The 14,820-nt window shown below is 44.4% G+C and overlaps 1 protein-coding gene across 1 annotated transcript in view; it reads right to left on the bottom strand.

Moving 5' to 3' along the window:
* LOC139368279 (microtubule-associated protein 1S-like) overlaps positions 1-14,820 on the bottom strand; it is a 50,620-nt gene that overhangs the window by 3,555 nt on the left and 32,245 nt on the right. Inside the window, exons 3-6 of the mRNA XM_071107049.1 lie at positions 6,628-6,710; positions 3,963-4,103; positions 537-3,858; positions 178-401 (exon numbers count right to left, since the gene is read on the bottom strand). Coding sequence (XP_070963150.1) covers positions 178-401; positions 537-3,858; positions 3,963-4,103; positions 6,628-6,710 — 3,770 coding nt within the window. The remainder of the gene's footprint in view (positions 1-177; positions 402-536; positions 3,859-3,962; positions 4,104-6,627; positions 6,711-14,820) is intronic.

Raw genomic sequence — 14,820 nt, 5'->3', positions numbered from 1 at the left:
CTGGCTAACACACTGTAAACAGCATGAAGCAAACCTGTACATATGCGTAAATACTGCATCTCTCTCATCTCAATATCTCTGGTTCTGCTCATGGCAACGTCATTTGACGGAGTCTAGGTTGGTTGACATTCTACAAATGTACATAGAAAAAGAGAAATGAGAAGATTGGGGGCTGACCTGCACATCGGGCCAGGCAGTCTTTCCCTCCAGTAGAGCGTCGAGAATGGGTCTCATGACTGACTCCTTCAGGGGCTCGTCGCCACTGACGATGTAGCAGGAGGAGCGCAGGCGTCGGAAGAAGTCCACGTCAATGGTGGCAGAGGCACAACCAGAGGGGAGATAAGCCATGTCCAAATAAACTGGTGCACTTCCAGCTGCACTGACCTTACTGCCCAGAGAACCTGCAGGACAGATAGCAGAGTTAGATATAAGAAGACTAAATGTATTGCAATAACTTGCAAGCACAAACAATTATTTTAGAAAGCAGGTAATGAACAATGCTAATATTCAAAGTGTAAAACCCTGTCTTTGCTTACCTGAAGAAACTGACTTTGAAGTTCCAGGTCTGGAGCCACTAGTGGTATTGCGGGATGAAGGCCTTGTGTCAAGGCTTGAGGTGGTCTTCAATGTACCAGTTGTGCTGCCAGCCTTGGTCTTGCTGTTCAGAGCTGTACTGGTGGCTGACGTTGACCTCTGTGTGACCCCGGCTGGTTTCTTGGTTTTTATGGCGGCACTCTTTGAGGTCTTGCTTGGTGCATCAGCCTCAGGGTCAGTCATGCAGGTACCGGGCTGGGGCGGCAAGGGGGGCAGATCCTTCATTGGGGCTGGGGGAGGGTCCTGAGAGGAATATTGTGCTCCCCTGTTAGAGGAGTAAGAGCTGGGATGGTCATGTGGATGGTGGGGCGGGAAACTCCCAGAGTCCTCGTCTGAGTCCATGTCTGCAGTGATGGAAGGGCAGTCCTCAGTCCCTGGGGGTATGTCTGAATCTGTGGCTGTGTTGAGGGATTCACTAGCAGACGTGGGAGGGGTCTCCTGGCCTTGAGGTGAATGTCGATCACTATTAATTCCGCTTTGTGGCTTAGCTAGCTCCTGGGAGTGGTTGCTGTCTTCAGAGAGTTCTCGCGGGCTACCCGTGGCTAGCCCTAGAGACCGATGCTGCTGTTGGTTCTCTGGGGACTTTGAGTGCTTGAATTCACAGGGTGAGACGAGGCAGAGGTCGACATCATGGGGAATGTCAGGGAGAAGACCATGTAGTCCAGGAAGGCGTTCCTCTGAGCCATCCCCTGGAGGACGCGTGTAATGAGATGTACTCAAGGGTAAGGGCATCCCCATTTTGGAGTCAGAATCTGCAAAATGCCCATTTGAGTAGGACCTGTCCATATGGTCTCCCTTGGGTGACTCATCAATAGATGGGAGCACCTGTTCAAAAGACACAGAAAGAGACTCGTCAACTTCTGTCGAGTGTGGGGAACCGATTTCAGCAGGCATGGAGGTAATATTGGGTGAGACAGAGTCAGGCAGCATGAAGGGACTCAGTGTCAAAAGACTTGATTGTTTGTCCTGGGACGACATGGAGTTTCCTAGGTTCCCCCTCAAGGAGCCTACCTCGGAGTTCCTGCAAGAACCCATGATGTGGCAGTCTTCAAACCCAATGCTAGGCACCCTTCCCCCGAGACTACTGTCCTCACCAGAGCCCTGAGCATCCTCTTCAGGTGATTGGTGGAAAGGGGTATGCCCAGCGCTATTAGGGGCTGAGTCGGCAGGGGAGACCAACTCTAAAGTCTTCTCATCTGAGCTAGCGCAAACATCTTCTTGCCCATTTCTCAGGGCCCCATCAAGTAGCCTGTATTCAGTTGGTGTGATATCAAAGTTCACGCTGTGGTCACTTTTCAGAGTTTTGTCAAGAGGCGAAGTGGTTCCCAGGGCTTTCTCTGGATTTGGCAGTGTCTCCATGCAGGTGAACTTTTGTGGACTTTCCAAGATGTCCCCCCTCTCTGCATTTTCTCTTGATCCATTCTCTGTCGCAGGTTGCTCTATTCCTTCAATGTCCGCTATAGTGTTCACTACAACAGCAGTCCTTTCCTCTGACTTTGCATTTTCTGCTCTGAGGTTCTCGAATTCCGCTGTCATGTCTTCAGGCGTTGACATTTTGGAACGATCAGCATCCCCCTCAGAGGCAGAAGCTTTATGATTCTCCGGCTCCTTTTTATCAGTCTTTAGCTTTGCCGCCTTGTTCAATGAGTCTTTCTTGGGGATTGCATCCTTCTTCAATGTTCCATTCTTGACTAAGGGCTTTTTTGCCTCTGCGTTTCCTAATGAAGGTCCAGTTGTCACTTTTTTGACATCCTTGTTGAGAGGTTTTGTTGGTTTCTTCTCCTCTGGCTTTACCTCCTTCTTGATATCTTTCTTTTGATCATGTTTGATGTCTTTCTTTGGTCTTGGACAAAGAGTTTCTTTCTTAACTGGTTCTTTCTTTTTCTCCAAATTCTCTTCCTTTTTGACAACACCTGTGGATGCTTTCTCATCCTTTTTTACTTCTTTTTTCTCATCCTTTAAAGGTTCTTTCTTTGGCATAAGCTTTTCAGCCTTTGGAGGCCTTTGTTTAGCATCCCCATCCTTCAATTTGGACTTATCTTCCCCTTCCTTCCATTCTTTATTAGCAATGTCACTTGGAGCCTTGGGTTTGGACTTCATGTCTTGCTTTTTAACATCCCCACGTCCAACTTTGTCCTTCAGCAAGGCACTGCTAGGTCTTGAATCCTTGGGCAGGGACTTAAGGCTCTCCCGACTCTCTGCACGTTTTGGTTGTTTATCTGATTTGGATGTTTCAAGGTCCCTGAGGCTCACGGCTGGATGTTTCAGGAATTCTAGATGCTTTACTTTCTCAAGTCCTTCAAGAATCTTGGCCTGCGGACTACACCCAGGGAAGAGAACTCGAATGATTTTCTCTTGAGGACTGGCAGGATGCCACACCAGTAGAGCACAGATGGAGACAAGGCAAGACAGGGGCATCTCTGAGCCTTTTATGTTAGATCCATTGCCGGGCCAGGTCTTCATGAAAGCCTCAAGCTCTTTACTGCCTTTGACTGGGTTAAGAATGTACAGCTCTAGTCTACCGACTCCCATCTTCTGGAAAAGAATAAGAGGATCAATGCTGGGTCCATTTGAGCGACTAAGAGGTTCTGGATTGATTGTTAGCCTTTCAAGGTGTTGCAAAGTGAGTGCCACTTGGTCGCAGCTCCGCAGTTCTTTGGGATCACTCCGGAATGACTTCAATCTCTCTGGAGCATTAAGGAAAACGACCCCAATCTCAGGGGAAATTAGATTTTTCATCCAGTCCTCATTGATCTGAGAGTCAGTAGAATGTTCCTCCTCCAGTTCTACTGCTTTCCTTTGGAGAAGACTGTTCACCCCTGGCAGATTGTCAGCCCCAATGTGGGTGAGGAGCAGGGAGTCAACTCTGTCCAAATGTCTAACCAGTTTCCAGAAACAGGAGCGAGGATCTGACCCACCATTGACCAGAACGTTGAAACCGTTAACAGCAAAGAAGGCAGAGTCTCCTCTCCCACCTGGAAATACATAGCAGCAGGGGCGGGAGAGTTTGAGGAAGCCCAAAGTACTGGGGGGCTCTAGCAGCTCAAACGGAGACTGTGGCTCCAGGGACTCTGAGAGGTATTCTGTGAACTCTTGCAGACCTTCCATTTCAGGTAGCACTGATGGTGGGTTTGTTTTGATGTTGATGAAGTCTTGTAGGTTGTGTTTCTCCAACACAGAGTTCTTCCACACCCCAGAGTTGGGACAACTCAGCGTGAGGTTAGCTTTTTGTGTGGGATCTGCAGAGCTCAACAACTCTCCAATCTGTTCAAGGAGATAGAATGGTTTGATGTAAATCTCTTCACCAGCTTTTGAATTTAGATTGATCTGTAACTTTGAATGAATATTACAGTAAAATATGAATTCACCTCCTCATCAGCAAATATGTGAATGAAGTCACTCAGAGAGAAACATCCTGTTTGTAAGACAATATCTCCTGCCTCTTCAACACATTGTCCAGCAAGAACCAACAACTTGTGGCGAGACACATCAGATATAAGCCGGCGCACCTAGTGAAATGGAAAGAAAAAGTCATGAAAATGAAGCTCCATTTAGTAGCCTTTACTACTCCAAATAGGTCAATAGTATAGACTGTGTTGGTGTTACAGAACACAGAGAAACAAGGCCTCTCATTCAAGCCTACAGTCTATAATATGATAAAAAGGCTAAATGGCATTATGTTATGGCCAGATAAGACCTTCATTTTGATCCAAATTAAATGCATACCAAAGGCCACAAACAACCAAATTTAAAAGGTATACAATGTAATCAAGAGATCAAAACACAAGGATACACTCCTAGATGTTTCCACTTCACAATAATAGCACTTACAGTTGAACGGGGCAGCTCTGACACCACAGAAATTTTACAAACTGACTTGTTGGACAGGTGGCATACTATGACAGTGCCACGTTGAAAGTTACTGAGCTCTTTAGTAAGACCATTCTACTGTCAAGGGGTGTCCACATACTTTTTATATATAGTTTATGTATGTTAACATTTTAATGATAAAAAAGCAATCCATCAATAAACTCTATGGCAATATTCTACTGTTAATGGTATAAAAATAATCTCAAGCTGTGAAAAGCAGCACTTCAATGTGGAAAAATCCTCACCCCACCCATCCTTTCCCCAAGAAAATATTTTGAGAATTACTGTTTACATATCTAGTACTAAGCCTACTGCAAACTTTGTTCAGGCATAACATTGAAAAAAAATACCTGAAATTACCAGCAGATACGCTTGCAGAGAACACAGATAAAGCCAGAGACCAACTTTATATTTCTCCATTTAATGCATTCTAAAATAACATAAGTGCATTAAGCATCAGGCACAGGCTAAAGGAGATTATGTTGGTGTGAGGAGGCTTTTGTGAATCATTACAGCAGCAAAACAATTTGATTTCCAGTATGAAATGAGAGCCAGATGGCAGGGAAAAGAAGCGTGTTATGCAATGGCAGTGTGTAGTGCAGATGGCATATAAGAAATTGGATCCTTTCCATCTCAGAACAAAGCAATAGCTATGCAAAGCAGAGCAAACCTGAGAAGAAATCCAAACAGGGAGTGGGAAATCTGAGGTTGGTCGATTTTCAACCCAGCCCCTATTGAATACACTGTGGGATATGGATAAAGTTGCACTTCCTAGGGCTTCCACTAGATGTCAACCGTCTTTAGAAACTTGAATGAGGCTTCTGTGTTGTGGAGCCAGATGGGAGCTCTTTGAGTCAGTGGTCTGGCAGAGAGCCAGGTCCTGGTCATGCGCATTTCGCATGATTGCGACCTGCGTTCCATGGCTTTTCTACAGACATAGGAATTCTCTGGTTGGAACTTTAATGAAGATTTATGATGACAACATCCTAAAGATTGATTCTATACTTAGTTTGACAAGTTTCTTTGACCTGTAATATGACTTTTTGAAGTTTTCGTCCGATGTTCGGATGGACCTGCACGAGCGTTTGGATTTGTGTACTAAACGCACTAACAAAAGTAGCTACTTGGACATAAATAATGGACATTATCGAACAAATCAAGCATTTATTGTGGAACTAGGATTCCTGGGAGTGCATTCTGATGAAGATCGTCAAAGGTAAGAGAATATTTATAACGTGATTTCTGATTTCTGTTGACTCCAACATGGCGGATAATTTTATTTATTTTCTGAGCGCCGTCTCAGATTATTGCATGGTTTACTTTTTACGTAAAGTTTTTTTGAAATCTGACACAGCAGTTGCATTAAGGAGAGGTATATCTATATTTCCATGGCTAACAATTGTATTTATTGACATTTATAATGAGTATTTCTGTAAAATGATGTGGCTCTCTGCAATATCACTGGATGTTTTTGGAACTAGTGAACATAACGCGCCAATGTATACTGAGATTTTTTATATATAAATATGAACTTTATCAAACAAAACATACATGTATTGTGTAACATGAAGTCCTATGAGTGTCATCTGATGAAGATCAAAGGTTAGTGATTCATTTGATCTCTATTTGTGCTTTTTGTGACTCCTCTCTTTGGCTGGAAAAAAGGCTGAATTTTTCTGTGAGTAGGTGGTCACCTAACAATTGTTTGTGGTGCTTTCGCTGTAAAGCCTATTTGAAATTGGACACTGTGGTGGGATTAACAACAAGATTACCTTTAAAATGGTATAAGATACATGTATGTTTGAGGAATTTTATCTATGAAATTTCTGTTGTTTTGAATTTGGCACCCTGCACTGTTGTCATATCATCCCGTTAACGGGATTGCAGCCCTAAAAACAAAATATAAATACGTTATTTTTTTGGGGGGGTCAACTACACAGAAGGAGTGTAAATAAAATAATGTGTAAAAATTGTAAACTTCCCCTTTAATACTATGTAATACTGACTTTCATAAAGATGTGATTTTATCATTCTGAACATATTCATTTTAAAATACTGGGAAATGAACTATAGACTACCCACAGCATACCTTAAAACTGAATAAAGACTTCAACAACAAGGTCTGATGCTAACAGTGAGAGATTTAGCCTAATTAGGACTCACCTCTGAGCAGACCAACTCATGGGATGGGTTCACCATCACCTGGGTATCCAGAACATCTCCACCATGCTGCAGTGTCCTCTGACCTAGAAGGAAGGAGGGAAATGGTCAGAAACCTGAGAGTAAGGAGAAGCGAAAAGGCGGCCTCCAGGAGATGAGGGGTTAAAAAAGGAACATAGCCTGTTCCTTTAGACCGGCAAACAATGGGTACTAGGCAATTAGTCTGTCATTTACAGACTACACTAAAAGAGACAGATGGTCTGAATGAAACTGCCTATTCAGGCTAATGACAGTAGGCTATATGTGGAGAGTTTGAGAATAACAGACTATGCATCCACTAAAATGGTTCAACAAGTTGTGCAAATCAGAAGTCAAAATCCAACCTGAAAGATCTTACAGTAAACCGTTTAGCAGATGTAGAGGCCTTCAGCGTACACTTAAGTCTTGAGCATAGCCAGAGAAAGAGCTCTGCCAGCATCAGAAACAACCAGTCTATAGACACTTCCCTGGGTGGAATGCCTCTAAAGAGAAGGCAACAACGCCGATTACATTAAGGCAGAGCTTTACATAGCCTAAAGATAAACCCTGGGCCAGCAGTCTGACTGTAGCTTTCAGTGCAGGTCTGAAGAGAGAATAGGACAAACACCAGGCAAGGTACTGAAACGAGACAAGGCTGAGGCAAAAACAAAATACCCCAAATGACGGTCTCAACAAAACATGACTTACCAGTAGTTTGAATGGTATTGATTCAACGGTCTTGAATAAGACAAAAAAAAACACAAATTGGTTACCAAAAAAAGCCAACATCTACACAATAATGCTATAACTCAAAAGAAACAAAAAGGTAAAGCTTTTGAAATATCATATGTTTTTGTTTTAGGCTATATTTGTTAATAATTCTAGTTATTCCCATGCTCCAAAAGCTGCAATGACATACTGAGGCTATTCAGGCTGAAAAAACAACCTGTGATCCACACTCCTCCCTACTGCATCACATGCCAGAATACAGGGACATTCACTCATGCACTGCACCAAACATCTCCATTTAGCCAACAATTTGCCACAACAACTCAAGACGAAATGGGAGGGGTGGTGAAACTGTCTCACGACTGGGGCTACATGCTCTAAAAGGTCAAATAATCATGGAAGTCCTGGCAGAAAGCAAGGACAATGTTTTTTTATGGGTTATATAGATAGCCTAACACACTATAAAGCTGTGGGAGGGGAAGATAGGACTTCCAGCAAGATAAAGAGGAATAACTCAAAGTAAAAGTAACTGCACAAGCAATTTATGACTAGCCAAGCCTATAGTTGAAGAGAAGCCGACAAAAGACCAAAGTCTCTGGAGTGTATCCATTATCACTATTGAAGCTGCAAAAGTTGTCTTAACATATGAACAACAGCACAAATGCACATTAACCAAAAGCTCAGTAGATCCAAAACAGAGTGGACAGTTACCCAAAGGCCCAGTCCAAGTCAGGTGGTTGGTGTAGATGGTCCAGCCAGTCAAAAAGGTAGATTGAGAATGTGATTGTTGCTTGCTGTAGTCATATGTGCTAACAGGTATTGAGCATTGAAATTGATTACCACCCCATTAGGAAAGTAACTAAAGCGTTACCACCCCCATTAGGGTAGTAGCTAAGGTGTTACCACCCCCATTAGGGTAGTAGCTAAGGCGTTACCACCCCCATTAGGGAAAACATCGAAGCAACATAGAAGCATGCACGAGAGCACCAGCTGTTCTGGATGACTGTGATAACGCTCTTGGTAGTCCATGTGAGCAAGACCTTTAAACAGGTCAACATTCAAAGCCGAGGGGCAGACAAATTACCATGACGTGTACTGCGAGCATGCGCTGACGAAATGGCAAGTGTCTTCACTGACATTTTCAACCTCTCCCTGACCGAGTCTGTAATAACTACATGTTTCAATCAGACCACCCTAGTCCAAGGAAGCGAAGGTAACCTGCCTAAATGATTACCACCCCATAGCACTCATGTCAGTTGCCATGAAGTGCTTTGAAAGGCTGTTTCAAGCAGACCACCATAGTCCCTGTGCCCAAGAACACAATGGCAACCTGACGAAAATGACTACAGACCCGTAGCACTCACATCCATAGCCATGAAGTGCTTTGAAAGGCTGGTAATGGCTTACATCAACACAATTATCCCAGAAACCCTAGACCCACTCCAATTTGCATACCACCAAACAGATCCACAGATGATGCAATGTCTATTGCACTCCACACTGCCCATTCCCACCTGGACAAAGGGAACACCTATGTGAGAATGCTATTCATTGACTACAGCTCAGCATTCAACACCATAGTACCCTCAAAGCTCATCACACGACTCCAACACCGTCAATAAGTTTGCAGACGACACAACAGTGGTAGGCCTGATAACTGACACTGATGAGAAAGCCTATAGGGAGGTCAGAGAACTGGCAGTGTGGCGCCAGGACCACAACCTCTCCCCTCAACGTGATCAAGACAAAGGAGCTGATCGTGGACAACAGGAAAAGGCGAACAGGCACCTATTAACATCGGCGGGGCTGTAGGAGAAGGTTGAGAGCTTCAAGTTCATTGGTGTCCACATCACCAACAAACTAGAATTGTCCCAACACACCAAGACAGTCGTGAAGAGGGCACAACAAAACCTTTTCCCCCTCAGGAACTGCAAAGATTAGTCATGGGTCCACAGATGCTCAAAAAGTTCTACAGCCGCACCATCGAGAACATCCTGACAAGTTGCATCACCGCCTGGTATGGCAACTGCTCGGCGTCTGACCGTAAGGCGCTACAGAGGGTAGTGTGTACTGCCCAGGAAATCACTGGGGCCAAGATTCCTACCATCCAGGACCTATATAATAGGCGGTGTCAGAGTAAAGCCCATAAAATTGTCAGACTCACCATTCACCCAAGTCAGATTGTTTTCTCTGCTTTCGCATGGCAAGCGATTCTGGAGCACCAAGTCTAGGACCAAAAGGCTACTAAACAACTTCTATCCCCAAGCCATAAGACTGCTGAACAATTAATCAAATGGCCACCGGACTATTTACAATTGACCCCCCCCCCCCCCCCAATGTCATTAGCGTACCAACCACAACCCCTCCGTATTACAACAGTCCACCCTATTTCCTGTGCTGCGAGAAGAGGAACCATTTTTTACAGTTGCCGGCATGTGTAAAAAAGACATGATCAAAGAGAGGGCCCCAGCTCCAACCTTGACCCTTGCGTAGAGACGAAACCGAAAACATGAGGAAGCACTTTCTTCCTTCCTGTCAAGCTAGTTGTGCTAGCATGGTGCCATTGTAACAGCTGCATGGCCTAGGCTTTTCCCCAGAGAACACAATAGCACAAGGAAGCAAATAATTATCTTAATTCTATCTTGAACAATTTATCAAGGCCCATGACCAGATATTGTATATATTGGTTCATTAGTGTGAATCAGAACAGATATTAGCTGCATCCATGAATAACTTGAATTATTTACCAAAAGTGTTGAGACTACCTGGCTACCAAGGCTCTCAAGACCACCTCCGCCTTTTCCACATGCTGTTTGTCTGGTTGAGCCCTGTCCTATCAGAGATCTGTGCCCCCTGCAGGGACAAACTTGAGGGGCACCCAGGGCAACATCCGACTCACCACCATGTTGGACAGAGGCAAATTAAAACCACCACAGCATGACTTTTAAGCAAAGGATTACCCTACAACAAAATCCACACGTTCTTCCCCTCATCTCCCTGCCTTCAATTCCACAATAATGGAGTGATGCACAAGGAACATTTGAAAATTATGCACAAGGATGTCTTAATTTTCTACAGTTTGTTTTACAAAAACACATTTCCTTGAAGAACAGTGCAGATGCTAAGTTTGGTAACAGAATGACAGATGGCGCCAACAGCACAATCATTCTGTTACCAAACTTTGCATCTGCATTGCTCTTCAAGTAAATGTGTTTTTATAAAACTTTGTGGAAATTGTTAAAAGTAGTTCTTGCGCATGGAGCTGTATGGTTTATTGAACTTTAATTATTGTTTTTTATTTGACATACATTTTAAAGTGAAAAATCTGAATCTCAGCATCACTCTGTTACTGTGGAATTGCCCATCTCTCATCTTTGATGGCTCTCTGGGCTTTGGCACCATTCGTCCCTTGGAGCAGATCTTTTCTTCCACGGTCAGGTTCTCATTGTACATATACACACTGCAGTGTATAATTCTACTCTGCTTGAAAACAAGGCTGAAAGTGGCCTGAAATATTCACAGCAATATGGCTGAAAGGAAAAAGCTTTTCTGCCTTTACTCTTCAACTCTGGATGAGTCACAATATGTAGCAATTGTGTAAAATAATTTAATTAGGGTTTTGGTAAAGGAATATGCTTAAGATGCTGCCATATTTCAGATGTGATGAGTCTCCTCTGTAACCATTACTTCTGAGGTGAATCGTAATTCTTTAAGGTTTGCCATTTGCAGGTGTATCCAAACACTCTACTCCCTCCCCAGCCACCAAATCCAACCCTGCAAAAGCACTGCTTCAATATTTCACAGGAATGCATAATTACACACAGGGACACTGACAGCCACCCCCCACCATCCCATGTGTCTGCAGTGCACTATGCTGGGATAGAGGCAGGTTTAAAAAAAATATACGCTGTAAATCACAGGAGGAGCTACATGACATGTTGCTGGGAGTGGACCAGCTGCTCACGTAACCAGGGCAGCCAGTAAACCACCCCAGTCCCCCTACTATAAAAGGAGACAGTCAGCCTCACAGGGGACAAAGTCCCTTATTCAAAACAGATACCATCTGTCAGCATCAAATCAAAGTTTATTTGTCACGTGCAAAGAATACAACAGGTGTAGACCTTACAGTGAAATGCTTACTTACAGGCTCTAACCAACATTGCAAAAAAGGTATTCGGTGAACTATAGGTAATGAAAGAAATAAAAACAGTAAAAAAATACAGTGAAAAATGACAATAGTGAGGCTATATATTAGGCACCGGTTAGTCGGGCTGATTGAGGTAGTATGCAAATGTAGATATGGTTAAAGTGACTATGCGTATATGATAAACAGAGAGTAGCAGCAGCATAAAAGAGGGGTTGGCGGGACACAATGCAGATAGCCCGGTTAGCCAATGTGCGGGGGCACTGGTTGGTCAGGCCAATTCAGGTAGTATGTACATGAATGTATAGTTAAAGTGACTATGCATATATGATAAACAGAGAGTAGCAGCAGCATAAAAGAGGGGTTGGGGGGAGGGGGAGCACACAATGCAAATAGTCCAGGTAGCCATTTGATTACCTGTTCAGGACTCTTATGGCTTGGGGGTAAAAACTGTTGAAGCCTTTTTGTCCTAGACTTGGCACTCCGGTACCGCTTGCCATGCGGTAGTAGAGAGAACAGTCTATGACTGGGGTGGCTGGGGTCTTTGACAATTTTTAGAGCCTTCCTCTGACACCGCCTGGTATAGAGTTCCTGGATGGCAGACAGCTTAGCCCCAGTGATGTACTGGGCCGTACACACTACCCTCTGTAGTGCCTTGCGGTCGGAGGCCGAGCAATTGCCGTACCAGGCAGTGATGCAACCAGTGCTCTTGATGTTGCAGCTGTAGAACCTTTTGAGGATCTGAGGACCCATGCCAAATTGTTTTAGTTTCCTGATGGGGAATAAGCTTTGTCGTGTCCTCTTCACGACTGTCTTGGTGTGCTTGAACCAATCTAGTTTGTTGGTGATGTGGACACCAAGGAGGCTCTCAACCTGCTCCACTACAGCCCCATCGATGAGAATGGGGGTGTGCTTGGTCCTCCTTTTCCTGTAGTCCACAATCATCTCCTTAGCCTTGGTTACGTTGAGGGCTAGGTTGTTATTCTGGCACCACACAGCCAGGTCTTTGGCCTCCTCCCTATAGGCTGTCTCGTCATTGTCGGTGATCAGGCCTACCACTGTTGTGTCTGCAAACTTAATGATGAGAGAGTGCATCATCTGTGGATCTGTTTGGCGGTTTGCAAATTGGAGTGGGTCTAGGGTTTCTGGGATAATGGTATTGACGTGAACCATTACCAGCCTTTCAAAGCACTTCATGCATACGGATGTGAATACTATGGGTCTGTAGTCATTTAGGCAGGTTGCCTTCGTGTTCTTGGGCACAGGGACCATGGAGGTCTGCTTGAAATATGTTGGTATTACAGACTCAAATCAGGTACATGTTGAAAATGTCATTGAAGACACCTGCCAGTTGGTCAGCACATGCACGGAGCACACATCCTTGTAATCTGTCTGGCCCCGCAACCTTGTGTATGTTGACCTGTTTAAAAAGGTCTTACTCAAGTCAGCTACGGAGAGCGTGATCACACAGTGATCACACAGTGATCAATCTTAGCCCTGTATTGACGCTTTGCCTGTTTGATGGTTCGTCGGAGGGCACAGCATGATTTCTAATCAGCTTCCGGGTTAGAGTCCCGCACCTTGACAGCGGCAGCTCTACCCTTTAGCTCAGTGCGAATGTTGCCTGTAATCCATGGCTTTTGGTTGGGGTATGTACATACAGTTACTGTGGGCACGACGTCCTCGATGCACTTATTGATAAAGCCAGTGACTGATGTGGTGTACTCCTCAATGCCGTTAGAAGAATCCCGGAACATGTTCCAGTCTGTGATATTAAGACAGTCCTGTAGTTTAGCATCTGCATCACCTGACCACTTTTTTTATAGACCGAGTCACTGGAGCTTCCTGCTTTACATTTTTTGCTTGCAAGCAGGAATTAGGAAGATAGAATTGTGGTCGGATTTACCAAATGGAGGGCAAGGGAGAGCTTTGTACTCGTCTCTGTGTGTGGAGTACAGGTGATCTAGAATGTTTTTTCCCTCTGGTTGCACATTTAACATGTTGATAGAAATTAGGTAGAACTGATTTAAGTTTCCCTGCTTGCTTATTTCCTTATACAGCTGACTGAGTGCGGTCTGAGTGCCAGTGGTGTCTGTGGTGGTAAATAAACAGCCACGAAAAGTATAGCTCAAAACTCTAGGCAAATAGTGTGGTCTGCATTTTATCACAAGATACTTTACTTCAGACAAAATCTAGAGACTTCCTTAGATTTCATGCACCTGCTGGTTACAAATATGCACAGACCGCCCGCCCGCCCCCCCCCCCCCCCCCCCCCCCCCCCTCGTGCTGTTCTATCTTGCCGGTGTAGCGTATATCCCGCTAGCTGAATATCCATGTCATCATCATTCATTATTCAGATTCCGTGAAACATAAGATATTACAGTTTGATGTCCCGTTGGTAGGATATTCGTGAACGTACCTCATCTAATTTATTGTCCAATGACTGCACGTTGGCAAGTAATATCGACGGTAACGGCAGCTTTCTGCGAATCCTTACGAGGCACCCCGCTCTGTGTCCTTTGTACCTGCTTCTCTTCCTCTTGCAAATAACTGGGATGTTGGCCTTGTCGGGTGTTCGGAGAATGTCCTGTGTGTCCTGCTTGAAGAAAACATCTTTGTCTAATCCGAGGTGAGTGATCGCTGTCCTGATATCCAGAAGCTATTTTTTGCCCTAAGATACGGTTGCAGAAACATTATGTACAAAATAATTTACAAATAACGCAAAACACATAATAGCACAATTGGTTGGGCGCCCGTAAAACTGCTGCCATTTCTTCCGGCGCCATTCAGTCATCATTAGCTAATGGCTATACAGTAATAATGCTGCTAACGCTTTGTTATCACTCCGTTAGGCAACTATCCCCTAATATATACATACATTCCAATTTGTACTAATTCCAACTAATTTCTATGAGGTATTTTTCATGAATCATTCTTGTATAAGGTTATATTGGTTGTCCTGTGAAATGAGATCAAGCTGACACTGACACACCACCTGATTCTCTGCTCCCCCAGCCTGCAGCCAAGCTCAGCACCACCCTGTCAGGCAGCACTCCACTAGTGTAAAAACACACACTCCCCTCAACAGCTGGCCTGCCATTAGTCAGCCTGTTGGCCGGAAGAGGCTAGGCAGCACGGCTTCCATAGTGGAGCACTGCAGCAATACAGTAGTAGTAATTTCACAGATACCCAGTTGTGATGGCCTGAGCTAGCAAGTGTGAGTGAGGACTGATGGTGGGGCGAGGTAATGCTTGATACCAGAGGAGAAAGTTGCTATGTCTTGGTGACTGTGGGAAGATGGGCTG

This window comes from Oncorhynchus clarkii, chromosome 1, assembly GCF_045791955.1.
Source record: "Oncorhynchus clarkii lewisi isolate Uvic-CL-2024 chromosome 1, UVic_Ocla_1.0, whole genome shotgun sequence".
NCBI lineage: Eukaryota > Metazoa > Chordata > Actinopteri > Salmoniformes > Salmonidae > Oncorhynchus > Oncorhynchus clarkii.
The sequence above is the reverse complement of the archived record's forward strand: the minus strand, read 5'-3'. Positions and strand labels throughout refer to the sequence as shown.